Source organism: Dipteris shenzhenensis, chromosome 11, assembly GCF_047967505.1.
Source record: "Dipteris shenzhenensis isolate YYH24624 ecotype China chromosome 11, Dip_SZ_1.0, whole genome shotgun sequence".
Taxonomy (NCBI): Eukaryota; Viridiplantae; Streptophyta; class Polypodiopsida; order Gleicheniales; family Dipteridaceae; genus Dipteris; species Dipteris shenzhenensis.
In genome coordinates this window covers 21366860-21390493 of record NC_141606.1, presented here as the reverse complement: position 1 = coordinate 21390493, position 23634 = coordinate 21366860, and the positions used below count along the sequence as shown (strand labels likewise).

The window sequence follows — 23634 nt, the reverse complement described above, 5'->3', positions numbered from 1 at the left end:
CAAGTACCTCAACATCCCAATGCATTGCCCCTGTTGATGAGGCACGGAACTGGCAGTATCTCAACATTGGAAGTGAGGACCAACCCAAGCATTTGAAGTTAGCCACTTGCGTCTGGGAACATGACTATCTTCTAGCTGCAGTCACCGACCTTTTTAAAGAATTTATGGATGTCTTTGCTTGGTCCTACAAGGATCTGAAGGGGGTGCCCACTGATTTCATGGAGCATAGCATCGACTTATATCCAGATGCAGACCCTGTGATGAAAGGTCCATACCACATGAATCCCAACTACGGCAAGGCAGTCCAAACAGATATACAGAAAATGGAGCAAGCAGGATTGATCTACCCAGTGGATTACTCCGATTGGATCAGCGGAATTGTCATTGTACCCAAAAGAGAGACCGGCAAACTTAGAATATGTGTTGACTATCGGAGTTTGAATGCTGCAACACGACGTGATAGGTTCCCCCTTCCCTTCACAGATAGAGTGTTGGAGACAGTGGCAGGACATGCTTTATACTCATTCATGGATGGATATAGCGGGTACAACCAAGTCCGAGTGAAAGAACAGGATCAGCCTAAGACTACCGGGACATACGCCTACCGAATGATGCCCTTTGGACTATGTAATGCCCCGGCAACCTTTCAACGACTTGTAACCAAACTCTTTCAAGAGAATATCGGCAAGTTTCTTGAGGTATTTCTAGATGACTTCTGTGTTTTTAATGGTAAATCAGCCTCCCATCTTGATCCGGCCATACAAAATGATCATCTACATAAATTGAGATGGGTCTTTGATAAGTGCAAAGAAGTGGGCTTGTGTTTGAACCCTGACAAATGTTTCTTTCTCGCACTCCGAGGTGTTCTTCTTGGTCATATTGTTTCTGCTAAGGGCATGACCACGGATCCCGCAAACTACTGCTCGGAAGATCATGCGAGCAGGGTTCTGGTGGCCCAAGCTCTTCCGTGACTGCCATGCTCATGTGACCAGATGTGATTCATGTCAACGAGCGGGCCCCAAGCCTACAAGGCGTGAGTACCTCCCTCTCAAACCATTCACTCCGGTGCCTCCCTTCTATCGCTGGGGATTGGATTTCATTGGACCCATCTCTCCTGCCACACGCCGAGGGAACAAGTATGCTCTGCTTGCCACCGACTATGGAACCAAATGGGTCGAAGCCAAGGCAGTCAAGAACTGTACAGCGTAGCCACATTTCTATATGACCAGATCATCTCTCGGTTTGGTTATCCTGTTGAGTTGATGAGTGATAGAGGGTCTCACTTCCTAAATGACACCATTGCTGCACTAGTTCACCTGCTACAAATAGTTCACAAATTTTCATCTCCCTATTACCCACGTGCCAATGGTCCTAGCTGAGAGCTCAAATCGCACAATGTGCGAGATCGTGCATCGACTTTGCCTAAATTCTTTAGCCGATTGGGACGACATAGTTCCAGTTGCTTTATTCGCCTATCGAACTGCTTACAAGGCGAGTACTGGGTATTCACCCTTCGAGCTGGTCTATGGACTGGAGGCCGTTATGCCTTATGAATTTCATCTTGACACTCACAGGATTCTTCTACACAAAAATGACAACTTTGAAGCCTGCACAATGGAACGCTTGTGGGATTTGGAAGCACTGGCAGAGCATCGACGTGAAGCAGTTTTCGCTCAAGAAGTGTGGCAGAAGCGACAAAAATCTTGGCATGACCGGAACCTCAGAAAAAGAAATTTCAAAGTCGGAGATTTAGTACTCTTGTATTCCAGTAAGTTTCTCAAACACAAACCTAAGTTTGTGAGTGGTTGGATAGGTCCATTTTTCATTGCCAAGCTTATTCCAAGTGGCGGAGTCTACTTGGCCACTTTGGAAGGCAGACTCCTACCTGCACCAGTGAATGGGTCATGCATCAAGAGGTACCATGATCAATGAGAAAACACCCTCCTAGTCCTTCTCCTTCCTGGTGACATCTTCTCCCTCTGAGTGAGGGCCACTTTCTCTTTCTACAAGGGTCCTCCTCTCTACCCCTGGTGCCACTTTCTCTCTCTCATTGGCTCCTCTCTCCCCTTGATGCCACTTTCTCTCTCTACATGGGTCCTTCTCTATCCACCCAAGTGTCACTTTCTCTCTCTAAGTGTGACCTTTTTTTCATCCCGAGCCACTTTCTCTCTCTAAGTGTGACCTCCTTTTTTTCATCCCGTGCCACTTTCTCTCTCTAAATGACCACCCTTTAAATGCGACCTCCCTTTTGCACTCTGTGTCATTCTCTCTCTAACTACGGCCTCCCCTTTTCATCCTGTTTTACAAACTCCTTCTCCTTCTACCTTTTGTCCAAGTTCTACCTCTCTCTTACAAACACCTTCTCTTTCCACCCTATGTCCAACCCCCTACCTCTCTCTTACAAAACCCTTCTCTTTCCACCCTATGTCCAACTCTCCACCTCCCTCTTACAAAACCCTTCTCTTTCCACCCTCTGTCCAACTCCCCACCTCCCTCTTACAAAAACCTTCTCTTTCCACCCTCTGTCCAACTTCTACCTCTCTCTTACAAAACCCTTCTCTTTCCACCCTCTGTCCAACTCCCCACCTCCCTCTTACAAAACCTTCTCTTTCCACCCTCTGTCCAAGTTCTACCTCTCTTTACAAAACCCTTCTCTTTCCACCGTCTGTCCAACTTCTACCTCTCTCTTACAAAACCCTTCTCTTTCCACCCTCTGCCCAACTTCTACCTCTCTCTTACAAAACCCTTCTCTTTCCACCCTCTGCCCAACTCCCTACCTCTCTCTTACAAACACCTTCTCTTTCCACCCTATGTCCAACCCCCTACTTCTCTCTTACAAAACCCTTCTCTTTCCACCCTCTGTCCAACTCCCCACCTCCCTCTTACAAAAACCTTCTCTTTCCACCCTATGTCCAACTCTCCACCTCCCTCTTACAAAAACCTTCTCTTTCCACCCTCTGTCCAACTCCCTACCTCTCTCTTACAAACACCTTCTCTTTCCACCCTATGTCCAACCCCCTACCTCTCTCTTACAAATCCCTTCTCTTTCCACCCTCTGTCCAACCCCCACCTCTTTCTTACAAACTCATTCCCTCTCCACCCTTTCCACCTCTGCCTCCCTCTTACAAACACCTTCTCTCTCCACCCTATGTCATTCCCCCACCTCTCTCCCACCAATACTTTCTCTCTCCACCCTTTGTCACACTCATCTCTTTTTCTTCCATCTTCCATCATCCTGGCGATGCACGTCCAACCTATTTTTGGCACTTAGCTAAATTTGGCGAATATGCTAAATAAGCTAAATTTGACGAATATGCTAAATTTAGTGGATATGCTATTTTTGGTGGATAAGGTTAAGTTTGGTGGATTTGCTTTTTGGCTCTCTCTCCCCTCCATCGGGTCTCTCCACCCTTTACACACTACACTCAAAAGCGCGCTAGTTTGGCGGCCAACTATCCTCCTCCCAACTCTCCTCTCCTTGGCAACCAGCTCTCTCTGGCAACCAGTTCCTCCTCCCAACTCTCCTCTCCTTGGCAACCAGCTCTCTCCCTCCTCCTTGGCAACCAGCTCCTCCTCTCAGCTCTCCTCTCCTTGGCAACCAGCTCTCTCCCTCTCCACGCAGCTCCCTCTCCTCCCCTTCTCTCCCTCTACTACCCGCCACCCTGCCCCTCCCTCCTCTCCCTCTACCTGCCCTCCCCCCCTCCTGCGCAACAGCCCCCCCCTCTCTCCCTCTACTCGCCACCCTGCCTCTCCCCCTCTCTCCTGCGCAGCCCCTCCCTCCTCTCCCTCCTGCGCAACAGCCCCCCTCTCTCCCTCTACCCGCCACCCTGCCTCTCCCCCTCTCTCCTGCGCAGCCCTTCCCTCCTCTCCCTCTACCTGCTCTTCCCCTCTCTCCTGCGCAGCCCCTCCCTCCTCTCCCTCCTGCGCAACAGCCCCCCTCTCTCCCTCTACCCGCCACCCTGCCTCTCCCCCTCTCTCCTGCGCAGCCCTTCCCTCCTCTCCCTCTACCTGCTCTTCCCCTCTCTCCTGCGCAGCCCTTCCCTCCTCTTCCTCTACCTGCCCTCCCCCCTCTCCTGCGCAACAGCCCCCCCCTCTCTCCCTCTACCCACCACCCTGCCCCTCCCCCCTTCTCCTGCGCAACAGCCCCCCCCTCTCGCCCTCTACCCGCCATGCTGCCCCTCCCCCTCTCACCTGCGCAGCCCCTCCCCCCCCTCTCCCTCTACCTGCCTCCCCCCTCTCTTGCGCAACAGCCCCCCCCCCCCCCCCCCTCTCTCCCTCTACCCGCCACCCTGCCTTTCCCTCTCTCCTGCGCAGCCCCTCCCCCCTCTCCCTCTACCTGCCTTCCCCCCTCTCTTGCGCAACAGCCCCCTCCCCTCTCTCCCTCGACCCGCCGCCACCCTCCCCCTCCCCCTCTCTCCTGCGCAGCCCCTCCCCCCTCTCCCTCTACTTGCCTCCCCCCTCTCCAGCGCAACCCCCTCTCTACCCTCTCCCTCTAGCTGCCTACGTCCCCCTCTCCTGCGCAACTCTCCCCCCTTCTCCTCCCTACACCCTCTGCGTCACCCCCTCTCCTCTCCTTGTTCCCGCCTCCCTCCTCCCCCCTCGTCACCCCTCCTTCCCTATTAGTCTACATCCGTCCTCTTGCTCTCCCTCTCCACCGACACCCCTTCCTCACTCTTTTCCTCTCCATACGAAGCATGGGCCTGCATTGGTGGCTCTGCTAAGGAATTCTCTCGTAGCAGATTCCGGGCTCCTCTCTTATTAACCTCAACATCAACCTCCTCCTCCCTCCTTGCCTCTCCAGACCTTGACATCGACACCCCCTCCGCACTCTTTTCCTGTCCATACGACGCCATCGTTCATGCCTACCCGTGCCCCTCGCCACAAGTACAAACCCAGATTACCCCGCGATACTTTATTCGTTGACTTCCATGGGCTCGGGTAGGCCACAAAACAGGATTAGGACCATCTTTCGTGGCATCACTTGGCAAACGCACCACTGATGACCTGGGTGCCGGGTCTACACCACATAGCACTTCCAAACGACCTCGATCAGCTGCAGATTCACCTCCCTCCAACAGGATCACTATCATATCAGATGAGGAGCTATCCCCCTTTTCGAGTTCCTCTGATTCAGATCATGGAGGCTCTGACTATCTGCCCCCCACAGGTACAATCAAAACACCATCCAAGGCATCCAGTGGGCACAGTGGTCACAGTAACAGTGGCGGTGATTTGGCCCCACAAAGTACAGCTTGTGATCTTCCACCCCCTGCTTCATCCTCCTCGATCATTGGGGTGGTTTTCAAACCTTTCCTCGATCCCACACTCAAGCTGTCTAGCATCTTGTCACCTGATGAGATAGCCCGCATGTCTCTCATGGAGTTTGATGATGTCACACTTCCCCAGGTGGACGTCCAAATGTGTACTGCGTTCATTCAGTCTTATGACTTTGCAACAGACACATTTGGATTCCTGATTTCCCGTCACATGTTCACTCCTAGTCTCGTATCCACATATCTCCGTCTTCCCACACTTCCCTTTTTGCCACCTCACACCGACTCACCCACATTCCTGTCCTTCTTGTCTACGTGTAAAACTCATCGCAGAGGACATGAGTGCAAGAAGGTTCTCGAGGGAAACAGCCGAGAGGCGCTTCTAGCGAGGTATTTGTTCACGCACTTCTACTCTGCCCCAGGCCACTTCTTCATCACCAAGGCGATCCATTTTGCCTTAGACTCCATTTTCTCGGTCACTCTCTACGATTTCGCCTCACTCTTCTACTCTGCCTTCCATAACACAGTTCGCAAGTGTCGGGGCACATATACCTGTACTTGTGGGCCCCACCTCACCTTCTTACTTCATCAGTGGAAGGCCAACCCTCCTTCCATTGTCACAGGTCGCCTCCCTTCATCATCTCTCTCCCCTCCTGTCACCCCCTCTCCCATCTCTTTCACTGTCACTTCCAATGTTCCTTCCCCCGGAATTGCCTCCTCTCCTCTTTCGATCAAGAGGACACCTCGGCTTTGCTCCTGTCTCTGCCCTGTGGTGGTCGTGGTGGGGAGGCCGAAATGTGAACTACTCCCTGGGATGACATCCCCTGAGAAAGCCCGTGGGAGCCAGGGCCCAGGCTAAGATTCAAGTCCAACACCTGGTCCAACACATGGTCAGAGGTCGCCTGAACTGTGGTGATGACTGCATCGGTGAAAGTGGTAGGGAGTGAAGATGAAACAGCTACAGTCCTTCGTAACAAGACACCTTTCGAGGAAGTCCTTGGAACAACAGTTGTCGTCACTGGTACAACAATCGTCGTCACTGGTACAACAGGGGGTGTACCTGGTGCAATCCCTCCCACTGAAAGTCTGGAGATCCCTGGAGAAGCCTGGACAAGTGTGACTGATGGAGAGGCAAGTCCTGGCATGGGCACGACTGATGGAGATACAAGACATGTCACTGATGGGAAACCTGTGGCACAAGTAACAGAATATACTGAAGAAGCTCCGGTGCAGACTTCATGAGGTGGCGCTCAGTGGGAGCCCCTCTCGAGGAGATCCTCCATCGGTCACTTCAGCATCGGAGGAGGTATTTGAGGGAGGGATTTTGCCCCAATCTGTGGATTGCCCACCCCTTCATGAGAATGATATGTTCACAGCTTACATAGCTGCTTCATCAGGCCCACCTCTTTCAAATATTTCCCTGGTGGAAAAACAGAATGAAGATTACAGCCAACTACTATCTGTCCTTCACAAAAAACGCTCACCAGTATGTGGGGAAGAGGAGGATCTCAATCAAATCTTCACCATTCCCTTGCAGGACTGCCTCGCACAGAACAGAAAGATCTCCAGGGCCCCGACATGTTTTGTGCACTTGGACAAATTGGCACCTACAGGAAACCTGTCAACCGAGGAAGAGGGAGCTCTCCTTGACATGTTTGAGGAATTGGGGGACGTGATTAATTTTGCAGACAGGATGAATTACAGCGACAGGTATGTGTGGATGAAAAGGTCCCTGCATCTTGTTCAGCGTATCATGGATGACACCTTCATGCAGCTTGGGACAGCGGTCTTCAATTCCACAAGTTATGCTCATAAGCTCCTCTCTCAACAGCAACATTTGAAGTTAGAATTCGAGAGAGCACAGGCAGCCCAGCAGCGCGCCACAGAAGTGACACTTCGACAACAGGAGGAAAGGTGGCAGAAAGAGAAGGACTCAGCAATACATGAGCGTGACATCGCTTGGAACATTCAGCAGGCTGCCCTTGAGGATCGCCTCCATAATCACAGGTAGGAATGGGAAGCAAAAATGACAACACTACGCAGCCAACATGCAGCAGCTCTGGCAACTTTGCAAAGCCAGCATGTCACAGAGGTGACCAGATTTCACCAGGAGATTACACAGTTAAAAGAGTCGTTGTCTTCCTCCGAGATTGCCAAGGAAAAATCAGAATCCAGAGTGGCTGAATTGGAAAAGAAGCGTTCATCCATGGAGGAAGAATTCACAGATCTTCGGATGCAGTTGGCCACCCTCCAGACTTCCCAATCCACCTTGCAAGGGCAAAAGGATCATTACTACCGGCGATACCACCGATATAAAGCCAAGTATGAAAATCTGAGAAATGTGATGGACACGCTTGAGTGTGAGGAGGAAGCACCCCATCCACAGATACATATGACTGAGCCAAAGCAAAGGGATGAGCAAAAGGCCACAAAGCCAAATACGAAGGCGGAAGAGGAGAAGGCAGAGGAACAGGCTGCTGATTACCACCCTCAGTAATCTCATACAAGGGTTGATACATGGGTGTTTGGGTTTTTTTTTGCACTGTTAGATTTTGCCAAGCTGCTTGGCCCTCACTGTAAATATCAGTGTTTTATCTCAAGATGTACTCAGTTTTTTTTGCAATTTTCCATGCTGTCCCTTATCACGCAGCAGTTTATTTTTCATGTTTCAACTTAATACAAATCTTGGATTACTCCCATGGCCAACCACATGGTCTGTACCATTTCCTTTTCCTACTCCATCACCATATCAATGGTTTGTAAGTTCATTTTTATTTTTTCTTTGACGGATTCGTCCTCCATTTCTATTCACCGGGACGGTGAATGATCGTGGGGAGGGAAACTGTTACCTTATCACACGACGACCACCTGTCGACAAGCGTTGACCACATGACGACTTCTGTTGACCACATGTTGACCATGTGTCAACACAAGTTAGCCACGCGATCACACGGTTCATCCAGGAGTAGTATCCGAGGCAATCATGTAACGACACATGTCAACCACAGGTCGACCAGGAGTATCATGTCCAAAGTGATCTCATCAAGAGCTGCGCACATGGAGAGTGAGCTTAGCACATGGAGCAGTCAGGAGTATTTACATTTACATAGTGGTTCAGTGATACAGTGGTGCAGTGGTGCGGTGATCCAGCTCACCTGCACATGGAGAATTTACACCATCAGGCTGGCGAGTCAGGGAGTTAGGAAGTCGCCGTAGCCATCAAGAGAGCCAGTGGTGCAACGGCTATCCTCAACAGCTAAGGAGATAAGAGGATGACCAATGGGAAGAAAGAGGGGGATTCTCAGCGAAGGGGGAGAGAGGAAAATTCATTCAGCATTCGGCACTGGAGCGAAAGAGAGGAGAGTGAGGAGAGATAGAGGCTAGAGCTACGAGCTCGTCAAGGAGAGAGTGTGGAGAGACTTGTGTGTACCCTCTGTCTACTATGGGGATAGACCTGTGTATTTTTGTGACTTGCGACTTGTGACCTGGGGACACTAGTCCAGTGATATGTACTTTGGCCAACTTGGTCACTTTCTCATCTCTCTTGTCTCTTCCCGATATGGGGATTGTTCACCAGTGTAGGATTTTCTTATTCTGCTTATGTTGTGGAGTTCGCCGGTGATTGTCATTTAGCATAGTGCACTCGTACGGCACTCGTACGTCGTCGTTCACTACAGTATAGCATACGACACTCGCACACTACTGCACGGTGCGCTCTGCGCGATCCATTGCATTAGAGCATTGCAAAACTCATGCTTCTCACGCCAGTGGCCTTTGGCCTCCGGTAACACCTCCGGAAGGATAGGAACCCCTCCCCTTTAACAGGTTCCTGTGATTCCGATTCCTGCAAAAGCTTCTTGGTGAGTACGATTCTCGGGGAAGCTTTCCGGTGGGTGTTTCTGCCGCTTGCCGGTGACCGAAGCTTCTGCCAGTTCCTTTGCAAGGAAGAAGCTTCTGCTGAGGGAAAAGCTCTAGGTTGGGTTCTTCAGCAGTTCAACTAGCGATGCGATAAAACACTCGAGATGGAGGCTTAATTACTCCTTCTCGGGGCTCTTTAGGGAGATATCTCTAGTATCCGCTTACAAAGGCATGTGGTAAACTAGTGCAGGTACAAATCTTGTCATAGATATGGTTGGCGAGATTACACATTTTGTTGATCCAATAAAAATGTTCAGAGACCAAGGCAGCCAAAGAAAGAGCAGAGACATTTCTCAAGTATGGGTTTGCAGCGGTGGCAAGTTTCTTCTAGTTTATAGAGAGCATCATTTGAGGTAGGATTACACTCCACCTTATTGGTTTTGTCATAATTTTTTTTCTTAGAATTGGCTCTTCCTAACCTTTCCATGCAATACAACTTATAAATTCTCCTTTTTTGTTTTATTTTGGGTTGAGTACATTGGTTTGTTTTACATAGGTGCGAGCGATGAAATATTTCTAATTCAAAAGATGTTACGACTTAGCAAAACAAACGATTCTCTTTAAAAGCATACATTGACCCTTAACCAAGGATCTGGCGAAGACATCTCCTACAGTGAAGAGGTGGCAAATTTCATCTTTAGAGAACTCGATCACATGTAACTGAGACTTACTCTTAAAATATAAATTACTACATTTACTATGATGATATGCTAACTAGCAATGGGAGAGGCTTCCAACAACAAAAATACTTAGATCTTCCACCCAAATCTTTAATTTAGGGACGAGAAGGGAGAACCCCTCCATTGCCTTATCATCATTGGTTTCCATAACAAAAACTAGAGCCAAAGGAGAACTACACTGCAAACTAAACATGGAAATACATTTTCCAAAAATAATACTTCTACTGGCCAAAGGAGAATTACACTGCAAACTGAACACGAAAATAACATTTTCCAAAAATAATACTTCTACTGAAGATGGTAAAATGAAATAGGCAAAGCCAAATGGCTCCCTCAAAACAAATAGAAGTACTTTTCTTGGGAGATGGCAAATGAGCAAAGAACTTATAATGAACAGACAGAGGTGAGAAAATAATAGTACATCAAAGTTTTAATTATAAAAAACAAAGAAAAATGATATCGATGCTTTTGAGAAAGTGATACAGGCTATTATTGGAAGTCATGTTTCAAAGATTAAGGTCATGTTCTTTGGTGTGAAACCACTCTTTTCTGTGAAGCACAAGGTGTCAAATCGTACCTTCAACTAGAGATCAACCATCCAAGTTACTATCTGCCCATAAGGTTGGATATCTTATACCATCATCAAAAGCTATTCAAAACCATGGGTCAAATTAGCCTTCAGGTCATGCAAGACAGCCATGATAGTAAGATTACAAGCAGCCTAGTCACTCAGCTTTAAGTTCTAATTTAGCTTCCGAAGCCCAAATCAGCATATCAGAGGGTCCAAAAGTAGGCTGATTAAGCTAATACTTGACCATCAAGTTACAACTGTAGATTATATTAGTTTACAGAACTGACATGCCTGGATATGACAATTTGAAAAGGTGCGTGTGAAGACTGTCCAAGGCAAATGGTGAGATACATGCTATCTAGTTTTCATCAAATCAACCCAAACCTGGAGATTGTTGGTTTAACTAGTCAACATGAAGTATGACCAATTGAATTTTTATTCGTTATTTACAGGTAATCATTCCTTGGGCATCTCATAAAAAAACTATAGTATTAACCATCAATGTCTGAAAAGACTATGGCATGGCAGCCCATCTTATTTGAAACCACTTCAAGAGGAAAAAAACCGATAAGGTAGATAACCATGTGCATAGCCAGTTATATGTAATTCAAATCATCCAATAAGCCAGGTCTAGAACCTGCTGATTTTTATTGCAACTTACCAAAGTCAGGCCCTGGAAGAGCTGTGTTGAGTTGTTGTATATGATGCTTTGAAATAGTATATCTGTCAGTATTTGTTGTTATTAATGCTAATCCTTGGTGTCCTTGGATGGGGATGAGTTCTCTGGTCAGTTGTGACATTCTATGCTTCAGGCAGATTTTTGTGATTGTTATTCTTTCAGGATCTTAGTCAGGTTAAACCGAATTTGCATTTTGATGATTTTTTACCTGAAATCGATGATACGTGCAGAGAGTTGGCTATGCCTTGGACACACTTTCCAAATCACTTGGTTTACGAACTAGTGGAGCCCTGATCATCACGTTTATAGATAATATCTTGAATCTTCTGCCACGACCTCAATTTGGGTCATTTTGTAACTTGGATGTTATCATATTCTTTAGGCTGATTGAAGACGCAAGTTTAGCAAATGAGAGTATTCTTGACAAGTAAGTCCCACATACGTACATAAGTTTCATAAATTTATCATCCCCAACAGGCAAAATATTGCTTAATAAATGCATGCACATTTTCAATGTGTCCAAAATGTCCAAATAGGGCCATGAGAGATGCCAAGAAGTCCAAAAAGGGCCATGAGATATTCCACGGTGCATTCCATTCACTAATTTGACACGTGTAGAATCTTAAATCTTGGAAAGTGACATCAGCTCTGACATTCTCCTTGCATGATTTATTATGAACATGTATATGTGAGCATATATTCACGAAAGGGTTCTTTCAGGTTGTTCAACACAGCTAAGGAGTATCTCTTTTATTCAGGCAGTGATGATGTCAAACACAGGTCAGTAATTATTTGAGCATAAGTGTATGCACAGAGAGCTTTGTTTTCTTAAAACTTTTGTTTACATATACTACTCTAATCTAGAGTTCCTATGTAAAATAAAGAACAGTATACCATTCTGCCTAAATTATATTAGGGATGCACCCAGACCCTAAGAAAACAACATATGCTGGTACATTCTGCTAGATTAGTACAGATTGTACTAAATGGACTTGGTGGAACTTATGAACAATTTTTGTAACTATTGCAATACCTGATCTACTGCCAGCATTTAAGTTCATACCTAGAAACTAGACCCCAAGGATTTACAACTACATATTGCAACAAAAGGCCAATAATTCATTAGGATAGTGAGCTAAGCTTGCAGGGATACAGCTATGATTTTTAAGGCCTTTCTCCAGAATCTATGTTCCTTCATTTGGCTGTGTTGGAGATCTTTTGTCTTGTAGGCTGTAGCGGCATCACTTATCACTTGGCACAGATCCATAGGCTTTTCGGTCAATGATAAAGATGCTTCGAGTCGGGGGTTGAGCTAGCTTCATGTGGACTGAAACGGGCATTACAGCCATGTAGTGATAGCTCCAACACATGGTAGATTATGCTTTAAGCCTGGCACATACCATGCATCATCCAACTCCTATTGCTTCACCAAAAGGAATAATGAGTGAGATTGTCCCTTTACCTTTGGCCTGATGTGGAGTTCCATCTCCCATGCATACTACAGGTCCATCTTCAACATCTTCGAACTCCTTGAACAATTGTGATGATAGGTGCAATGGTTCGAACATGCAGAGTCTATTCAATATGGTTCACTTGGATCTGTGGCAATCAACCACTTTGACCTCCTTGAACCATCAGATATTTCACCTCTTTGCAGAATATGTACTTTGGTTTTGCTTCTATAAACTGCCTCTGTCGGTACTTTGGAAGTTCCTCGATGTTCCCTATGTCCAGTCTGCCTCTCCTTTGAGTGATGAAGACTGTGTCGGTTTTTTCTGGAGATGCAATGAGTCCGACATCTCATTCTTCTTGAAGCATTATAGCTCAGGGTCTCTTTTCTGACCTTGATACTTGTCACAAGCTGGTTAAATGATGGTGGAAGAGTATCAAGGATGATATCACATCAATTGCAGCCAGTTGTTGGATCAAATCTTCGATCTTTTCCAGGTGATCTTAAACAGGAGCTCCCTCATGCATCTTCAGCTTGTTAAGTTGGTTCTCCATGTACCTCTTCCTTGAGATGCTGGTGATCTCATAGATTCTCTTCAGTTTGTCCCACACTTCCGTGGGTCTATTGACATTTTAGATGGTTGAAGTAATGTTGTCCTTTACACGAATTTTGATGTAGGCTAGTGCACATTCCGCATGCTTATCCCATTCTCAAACATCAGCAGTTCTGGCTCCTTGCCTGTGTCTATGTCCCACATATCGTTGGCCAGAAGGATTTGCTTCATTGGACATTTGGATGGTTGGACCCATAGATTTTGTGTTGATCAGAAAGAAGATTATCATGGAGCTTGCCATAGCAATCCAAGAACTGAAATCTATATTGCCTAAAGTGTTACGCTCAAGTTGAGGCAACATGACCTCGGAAGGGTCAGTTGACATTTTCCTTTGTAAAGGATCAATGTTTGTATTATATTTATTTGGGCTTCATGTAAATGGTCAAAGGGGTTAATGTCAAGGTCCTTGATGAGGGTGACAAGGCACTGACTAGATGGGTCTAAGGCAATGGGTCTTAAATGCATTAAGTGGGAAATGTGCCTAGGGGCAAGTGAATAAATTGATATCCCAAGAGAGGGGTAGTAAATATGCATTTAAGAGGTACCCTAGAATGTAGACATGTGGCATACTAGATCCATCTAGGAAATTGGGGCTTGGTGGAATATGCAAGCTTGAGCCTTCATGTAAGGTGGTTGTTCTGAGAGTTTGTTGTCACCGAGAATTGGCTAGGAGGAAAAATTGAGTGCCTGCCCTGTGATTGATCGTTGGCTAGGGAGGATTGAACAGGTGGTACGTTAGTTGACTTTGACATTTGGTATCAGAGCGTCAGGTTACGAAGGTGCAGGAAGGCTTGGTCAGCGAGCTCTCTGTGTATGAACGTATAAAGGCACCTGCGTCGGGATGCTAGAGTGGTGATGTCGAGATTATCATGAAGGCAGATGATCGTAATATCCATGGCTGCAAGCAGGAAAATCTAGACGTGAAAGGTCAGGTGGTTGGTATTGCTACCTTGAATTGCATGACGCCTGCGTAGTGTGCGTCTTAAAAAGAAGCTCTCTATCGTTATCCACTGAGCAAACATTGAAAGGTCGAGAGATTTGTGGGGAGCTTGTCAAACCATAGAGATTGCGTGGATGCAGGAGTTCACGTTGCTGTTATAGTGTTAGTTTGCAGGTGGTTGGTGAACTTGTTCCTGATCGTGTGGTTGATGGATGCTATGCCCACATGGCTGTTCATCGCTTCATTGCACAACTCATTTGTTTAGCAACGCACCAACCTTAGTCTGTTGGGAGCCTCGTGTGTGGTAACATAAGAGAGGCTGGAGCCTGGGTATTTGTTTATAACGGCTGATCTTCTCTTGAATCCAACATAAAGATAGGTGGTTGCAGGACAGATCATAAATACAGATTGGGAGTGGCTTACAGGGAGCTTGGTTGCCATACAGTTTGCCCAAGGAATTTCCGTCGATCACTGACGGAATCCCATTTTTTTCCGTCCGAATATTGACGGAACTTGACGGAAAATCAGTTTAGAGGCGCTTTTGAGTGGATTTGGATGTATCGAAGTGGCGTGGTGTCGAATAAAGGCGACCAAGAGCCTGAACACTGAAGTTTGGACCAGGGAGCTTTCTATTTCTTTATGTCTTGGAGTTGTTTGAGTTTCGAAGTTTTATTGTGGTTTTGGTTATCTCCCATTACTAAAGATTACTGATATCTCCCTAGTATAGGGAATGCGTGGTTCTTTCAATTGCAAAGTTGTTGTTGTCGAGATTGCAGGCATTCCCTAGCATAGGGAAGTTATGACAGTTTGTACTTACAGTTTATATAGAGTGCTATTATTAAATTAAAAAAAAACCCAATCGACCTAAATGAAAGTGGAAGAAGAAGCTTCAAGGGTGGATCCCATAGAATCGGAAGTCCGGCCGACCCCGCAAGTATCGCGCCCAGCAGGCCATACACTGTTTGGTAGAATTGCATTATTGGAGGATGCCTTGCAACAGATTTTAGCACAACAATTACAAGCAAATGTAGGGCAATCCAAACTTAGAAAAATGGTTCATAGTATGTCTGCTAGACCATCTCGTGAAGAGAAGGGTAAAGCTCCAATGGAGCCTAAATCCGGTGTTCATACGGTCGAGCCTAGGAGGACTAAGGTGCCTAATATTGCCAATTATAGGCCAGAAAAGTATTCTGGTTGGATGTCTGACTGTAGTTCCGATATCATAGAGACCTAGTTACATAAATGGGATGAGGCCTTTGCCATTTGTGAAATCAGGAATGATATGAAGAAAATCCGCGAGGCCCACCATATGTTTAATGAGGCAGCGGATAGGTGGTGGATAAAACATTAGAAAGATGGAGTGGCATCCACTACTTGGGAGGGGTTTAGAAAGGAATTTAGAAAACACTTCTTACCTCCTGACAAAGCATCCCGAGCTTGGGATCAGTATTGAAACCTTCGTTAGAAAAATTTATCAGTGGCGGAATACACTGATAAGTTCAGAGAAAGTGTAATGAAAGTTTATGAACCTCTACCTCAGTCAATCCAGGTAAAAGATTTTATCTTTGGACTGAATGATTGGATCAAGATGGAAGTTCGGGCCAAGTATGCAAACACGGTAGATGAAGCAATTGCCATAGACCTGAACTATGAGGATGCCAAAGGAAATAGACCAAGTGGGTTTGTGCAGGTTGGGACTCGGTATGAGTACCCGAAGAAAACTGGGTTTAAGAAGAAGTGGATTAGCAAAGGGAGTACCTCACAGCCTAGTGGTCGAGCCAAGCAGGCGAAGCCAGTTGAGACTTCTAAACCAAGTACCACCATTGGAGTGAAAAGAAAAGTAACACCAATGGCAGCCCAGGCTTGGTGAAGTCTTCTTTGAACCTAGAGCAAAGAGAAAAAGCGAGGAGAGAACGCTTGTGTTTTGGATGCCTTCAGCCTCATCAGTGGTGGAAAGATTGTCCACGAAACAAGGATCGTCGGATGGCTGAGATGGTGATCTCAGAATACGACGTGGAAATGGAGGAAAGTCCCAGAGCAGAATGGATGCAGATTTAGCTAGCGGGATCTTCTCAAAGGTCAGTACCTGTTTTGTTATGTGTGTTTGTTGCTAAGCTAGTAACCAGTGCACTTGATAATGTCTTATCAAAGCCCGCAGCAACGGGGTATACAGCCTTTAACGATACGGAGTTAATTAAGATGAAGGCGCAAGTAGCCAATCATGATGTCATTGTGTTGTTTGACTCAGCGTCAGCACACAATGTGATTAACTCCAAGCTTGTAAAGAGGCTGAAATTAAAGACTAGCCCATCTGACTATGCATATACAGTCAGAATGGCAGACGCAAGTTCAACTGAAGTATGGGACCAAAGGGTTACTCAGTTGGAACTTCGAATTCAGGACTATGCTAAGAAGCTTGATTTTGAAATGACAAAGCTTGCTCACGCAGACATAGCCCTGGGTAAGGCTTGGCATTCTAAGAAGAATCTAGCCATAGATTGGAAAAAGCACATTTATCAATTCAAGATGAATGATGTGCTATATGTCTTACGAGGTGAAAAAGATATACCTCAAGGACCATTGGTTTTCGTAATGGAAGTTCAAAAAGCTCAAGAAGAGTTTTTGTTCCTTTGTACATTCCTTTGTACAGCATCGATAGAGCTGATTGATGGTTCTTCGGCTAGCACTGATGTTACCTAAAATGAAGAGGTGGCCAAGCTGGCTGATCAAATAGCAGAGGAGTTCTCTGATTGTTTTAGGGATGTGTTACCTTATGGGTTACCTCCAGAGCGGAATGTTCAACATAAGATTGAACTAATCCCGAGGGCAGAACCTGTAAATAGACCTCCCTATAGATTAAGTTTTACTGAAGAAGTGGAGGTACGAAGACAACCGGAAGAATACCTCAAGCTAGGGTAGAGCACAGGTATCCAATGGCTCGGATCGATGATTTGCTAGATGCGTTACATGGGGCCGTAATTTTCACTAAGATAGATCTTAAATGTGGCTACCATCAGATCCGTATTAGAGCCGAGGATGTGCATAAAACCGCTTTTAGAAGCAGGTTTGGATATTATGAGTTTTTGGTAATGCCGTTTGGACTTACCAATGCTCCAGCTACATTCGTCATGCTTATGAACGATCTACTACGTCCGTATATCAGGAAGTTTGTAGTACATTTTATTGACGATATTCTTGTGTTCAGCAAAAGTATTGCTAAGCATCACGAACACTTAAGAATAGTGTTCAATACTTTGAGGAAAGCCAATCTTTATGTAAATAAAAAGAAAATTGTACTGTGTATGGTAAGACTTGAATATTTAGGATTCATTATTACTCCTGAGGGGATAGAAATGGATCCAAAGAAAGTGGCTGCAATACTGACTTGGCCTATCCCTCAGAGTTTGACTGCTTTTTGTGATCATTCTTGGGATTTGTCCAATTTTATCGAAGGCATATCAAAGGATATTCCGAAATAGTATCGCCATTGACTGATCTGACCTCAGAGAAAGTACCTTTTATATGGGGACAGAATCAACAGGAGAGTTTTAACACCATAAAACAAGCTGTGCCGGTGTTAAAAATAGTTGATTCCCAGAAACCGTTTTTCCTTGAAACCGATGCAAGTGGCATTGCGGTAGGAGCAGTTCTCCTCCAAGCGGGAAGGCCAGTAGCCTTTGAAAGCAAGAAACTTTCTCCCTCTCAACGAAATTGGCCAACTCATGAATTAGAGTTGTATGTTGTTATCCATGCTCTGAAAACATGGAGACATTATTTATATGGATCAGAGTTTTATGTTGATGTTGATCATGACACTCTGAAACATTTTTATAAACAACCTGACTTGAGAGGCCGCCAAGCTAGGTGGGCAAAACTCATGCGGGAGTTTAACTTGACGATTCGGTACCGAAGAGGGAAGGATAATAAAGTTGCTGATGCGTTGTCACGCATTATGTATAATATGGGTTTCACGGTATTAGAGAGTGCTCTAATGACCAAAATTAGAAAAACTCAAAAGGTGGACGACTTTGTCTAGAGCCTTTGGCCTAAGGCTCATGTATTCAAGCCTAGGGAAAAGGGTGACGTGGCATCCAAAAAAGGCCAAACTTATGCAAGATATACCATAAGAGATGGTATGCTGAAAAGGAATGGCAAGGTAGTAGTACCTAATCAGAATGATCTCAGGCAAAGAGTCATTCAACAATGCCATGATAGCCCATGTGTGGGACATCCAGGAGTCGAGAAAACATATGATCTCGTGAAGCAAGATTTCTTTTGGCCGAAAATGAAAAAACATATTCATGAATATGTGACACGTTTTTCGTGTCAGGTAAGTAAGGCAGAGCAGGTGAAGCCACCCGGACTTTTACAACCTTTGGAAATACCACTAGGTAGGTGGCAGAGCATTTCCATGGACTTTATTATAGGTCTGCCTATGAGACAAGGTGGATATGATTCTATCCTTGTGGTAGTTGATCGTCTTACCAAGATGGCTTACTTCATCCTAACTAGAGAGTCTGTTAGTGTCCCCCAAGTGGTGGATTCGTCTATTAGACATATGTGGCATACTAGATCCATGTAGGGAATTGGGGCTTGGTGGAATATGCAAGCTTGAGCCTTCACGTAAGGTGGTTGTTCTGAGAGTTTGCTGTCACCGAGAATTGGCTGGGAGGAAAAATTGATTGAATAGGTGGTATGTTAGTTGACTTTGACATAAAGGCTCATGTACAAAATGAACCAGAAGAAGAGACAATCAAGGGAGGATGCTCTTTTATCCATGCAAGGGGAAGCTTCCAAGGCTGCTTCTTAACTCTCTGAGGTGCTTTGTGGCGGAGGTCGACCCGAAGGCGCTTTTAGCAGTTCTCTATAGCTGCAGATCCGCCAGCGTTTTGCATGTCACTATCTTCCACTTGGAACATTTGGAGAGAGAGTTCTTCAACCATTATATAGTTGTGCACCCATGGTGCACTATTCCATGTGGGATTATTGCCAAGAGCCACTGCCACATGGCAGTCCCTCAAGGGCAAGATTCGACCTTGGACCACTTTGTGGCTCCAACAATGAAGCCCTTATAATCCAACAATTTGAGAAGCCAAGATGGAGTAAGGTACCCTCCAAAAGAGCCTAATCTAATTTGTCATAAGCTTTCTCAAAATCCAAAAGGAGGATAGTAATATCCTGACTAGTGTGCCTAAGGTCGGTTGACCCATGGGGTGGGACATTGAATTACAATGAGCATAAAAGCTTGATACGATCATATTTATGGAGCTTTCTGGTGATAGAATTCTATAACAAGTCCTTAATTTTTGTCCGAGCTCTCAGCTATCACGGCAAATTCATAAACCTTGGGAAGGAGTTTAGAGCAGATGTATGACCCGAGGAGTTTGTCCAAGCTAATATCTTGTTTTAATCTTATCCATCACCGTTGATAGTCACTTATTGTCTTAATTCTTTATGTAACAAACCTGCTGGAAACATTCTTTATGGTGTCTTTTGCCACCAAAAAGTGTTATCCTTGAGGATGCTTGAGACACTTCAGCTGCATTATTCAATGCATCTTCTTTGAACGTGTTTGTATACATTATAGATGTCAGCAAATGTCACGGGGGCGTGAAATTCTAAGTACTTTAATGTACTACAAGACTGTGACAACTTTGGTTTTAAAAGTCCAAACGTGGGCTTAATAATGTGTAATTAAACATGGCATGGTGCCTAGCACAAAAGCGTAATTAATCCCTAAGCCCAAAGGCATTCCAAGGAGTTAAAAGAGTGGTTGTTGGGAAATGATGATGTGGTATTTTTAATGGGCCCCCTAGAGGGCCATGTACCTTCAGTGGCCCCCCTAGAGTTCCAAGTCGCTCTAGTGTCTTCTACATGCTCCTTTGCCATTTCTAGACCTTCCCGGGCCTTCTAAACTTCACATGTGTGGTTTTCTCTCTTATCTTCTCCCTTTGTTGAGATTTTGGACTGGTTTTTCAGCCTCCTTCAACTGAATTCTATTTTTCTTCATAACTCTTCACCCGTTTGAATTCCTTGACTTCCGTTTGGCCCGATGGCTTCCCCTTTGCCTCCCCTTCGCAGTGATATGCTTTTCCCTCCGTGCGTTTGGTAGAATGGGCAAAGCAGAGCACTTCTTTTGCTGGTTGAATTTGCAAAAGTGGCTTTTCCTGGACCTTTTTGCTTCTTCTATGCTTGAAAGCCTTGCGAAGGCTCAGTGAATTGGGGCTGCGTGCTCAGTTGCAGGGAAGGTCTCCCAGATGCAACTTGTAATTATTTCACTATGATATATAAAGAAATACCGAAAGGGGTGCCACGGTGTTTGGGGCCAATCGGGTGCACTTGACTATGTTTGTTGAGCAGGGGCATTCTAGCCTCCATCCCTTTTTCAGTGGTTTTGTTTGTGAAGAAATGGATAAATGCAATGTTTGCCCCTATGCCCTATGTGGATAGTGCAATTTACACTATCTTTAACACCCCCTCTTAAACTGCACTGGGTAAGTAGAGGGTGCATGTAGAAGACCTTTTTGTGGATTTCATTTGGTGTGTATGCTAGCATCCAAAACTGAAAAAGAAATCAGAGTAGTATGTGCGTATGTGAGCACAGTGACTACGAAGCGGAAGCATGTACAATGAGTACAACTTACGATCCTGTACATATCATGGATTTCCCCCTCTTAAGTTGTGGGTCATCCTTCGCCTTTGGGAATAAAACCCAGAATGCCGAAAGGAAGAGGAAGGAAATATGGAGAAAGTCAAGTCCACCTGGATGAAAGACTGGTCGATCAAAAGATGACTGCGTGAATGTCTGCATGTATGGCTGCGTATTGAACATGTCATGAGTCATCGTGGACTGTGCAGCTGCTGTGAAGAAGAGGCATCCGGATGTGAGGCTAGTCGTGCTAGTCGATGTAGCTATGGAGAAACAATCCGGTAGGTTGTGACATATGAGGTTGTCACCAACCCAAAAGAACTGACAGCAATGTGTGAGGTATGCTGCAGTAGTAGAAGTATAATCTCTGTCGAATGATGCGGGGTCGAAGAAGACTGCATAGTCGATGTGGACAGAGTGATCCAGGGGCTGAAAATCTGGGGCCGAAGGTGCAGGTATGATACATTGCTTTGCTGAATAAGAGGCCCGCACAAATGACAAGGTACAGGAACCTGTCCAACTTGTATGCTCAACTGTCATGAGCTGGAGGTCGTCTGCTGTGTGGATGGCTAAACATCCATCGGCATGGGATGTAGCATCTATCATAGGCTCATCGAGAAGGAGCTGACAGTGTAAAGGCCTAGAAGCCTGGAATACAACTGAGAATGCATAAAATGTCCCCGAGGCGAATGAGGTGCCGAATGCTGATGAAGGGACTGATCTATAATCTTGGATCCAACCACTGATCTGCATCAAGTATGGACTGTATACGACAGCCATAAGTACATGATGAAACACTGTGTCTCCCCAGGTTGTGCTATGGCTGAACCTGATGATGTCTACTATACTGGAGCAGGACCGCACTGATGCATAAGTATCCTCATACTGAGGAATGATCTGCTGATCAAAAGTGGTGGTCATAACTGGATCCAAGGATGCAATGCGGCATGAGTGAGCCGATGCTGAAATGTCTTGAAGACTAATCTGCTGATCTGAACTGTTGAAGGGAACTGAGACCAAGGTATGCTCTATGTCAGAGGTGAAAGCATCAGTGATGGATGTTGGAATGGAATCACTTGAAGAGCTGAATGCACTGGGGCATATATCTTTGCATGCGGCAGAAGATGTGAGTGCCTTGTGCTGAGGACTTACCTGTTGAATAACTGCATGATCATAGGTGAACTCCTGCTCATTATCTGCATATGATGTGATAGTAGATGGAGTCAGATCCATGCATGAATGTGATGGCTGTACATCACTAGAATCAGACTGTGTTGATGTAGATGGGACTGCCTCGTACTGAGGACTTACCGTCAAATATGCCTCATGCTGAGGGCTTACTATCGAATGTGCCTCATGCTGAGGGCTTACCAAGAAGTGTGCCTCATGCTGAGGGCTTACCGAGGAATGTGCATGATCAGAAACTGTGGGCTGATCCATGCTAACATATGAGGCATCTGCAACTGCATCTGATCTGTCAAGGCCAATGAGGCTAGAGTCTGCATCATAGACTGGTACATACCCTGTGGCAATGAATGGTCGAAGTAGGTTCTCTTTCCACTCACTGATCTCGTCCGGAATCATGACTAGTGTATCATCAACTGTGTGATGTGGATAACTCCATGATGGAGGCGGTTTGGTGCTCTGTGCAAGAGGCTTACCTGTGTACTGGCGAGAGTGTCTACCCATGAGAACACCGTAAAGGAGCTGCCACTGGGGGGCTTACGCTAAACTGTCAGAACCAAGTCATGGTGGAAGAACTGCAATGTACCAAGAATCAAGCTTGGAATCAAATGATGACAGCTGAGTGTTGGGAGTAGCCAAGAGGCTGTACAAGGCTGCTGTATGTGTGTGGAAACCAATGCCAAAAATAGTCAACAATGCGTGACTTTACATGGGTGGCATGTGTGTGTACAAGAAGAATGCAACAATCCTAAATCCGAGGTCCAGAGGGAATTTCGCAGAGCTGTAGAAAGCAAAAATGCTCGCCAGATCATGCTCTATGCGTTGAGCAGCTCAAATCTTCCATTCGAGATTTCCACAGGTTAGCATCATGCATTCCTCTTCATCAGAACCACCTCCTAATCCTTTGCAGCATACCCAACACTTAAAATGACTCAAGATAAAATTCATTTGCTGCATTTATCGCATCGACGTGTAGTCTAGCTATAGAGACTAGCATCGCCATACCAACTCCATCAAGCCAAGTCAGCCATTGCCACATTACCCGATTAGTTCCCACCGGCGTTAGTCCCATCGGATCTATCATTGGTATTCACTTTCATACATCTGACACGAGTTTAGTTCTCTTGGCATTTGGCAGTTGACCACACCAGCGTGACACTTGGCAGAGTTCTCCAAAAGATACGGCTCTCGGAAGGATTGGCCAAATTTTGATCCTAAGAAGGCCAACAATGATGATGTGGCCTGGAGGGTGATGTGGCAATGTGACATGGCAATGGTGGTCACATATTGCTTACAAGGTGTGCTTGTGAAGCATTGTGTGCTGAGGTGGCACTAGTTGACTCTGCAGCTGAGGTGGCCAGTGACTAAACCAAGGGAACTCCACCCAACCCTGGTTACTTCTAATCTTCCATGTGGCAGAGAGCCAGGCGGCCTAAGGTCAAAACCTTAGGTTGAGCTTCCATGTAGAGAAGGTGAAATGGCAACGCAACGACGAATGACGGAGAGATGGGATGCTTGGTCGCAGTCCGGGCTGAGATGGGATGCTTGCCGCGGGCTGTGATGGAGCAGCCTTCGTTTTGGCGTTCATTGAGCGTGGAGGTCCCGCGGAGCTTTGTAGAGGAGTTGGCGCTGATGGAGCAAGGCCGTGTGTGGCTGTAGAAGGCACTTAGGTCGTG

General features: G+C 45.9%; 1 protein-coding gene across 1 annotated transcript in view; it reads left to right on the top strand.

The window, feature by feature from the left end:
- The window catches only part of LOC147896760 (uncharacterized), a 106982-nt gene that overhangs the window by 51457 nt on the left and 31891 nt on the right, over window positions 1–23634 (top strand). The window contains exons 4-5 of the mRNA XM_087381144.1: window positions 11352–11548; window positions 11842–11901. Coding sequence (XP_087237270.1) covers window positions 11352–11548; window positions 11842–11901 — 257 coding nt within the window. The remainder of the gene's footprint in view (window positions 1–11351; window positions 11549–11841; window positions 11902–23634) is intronic.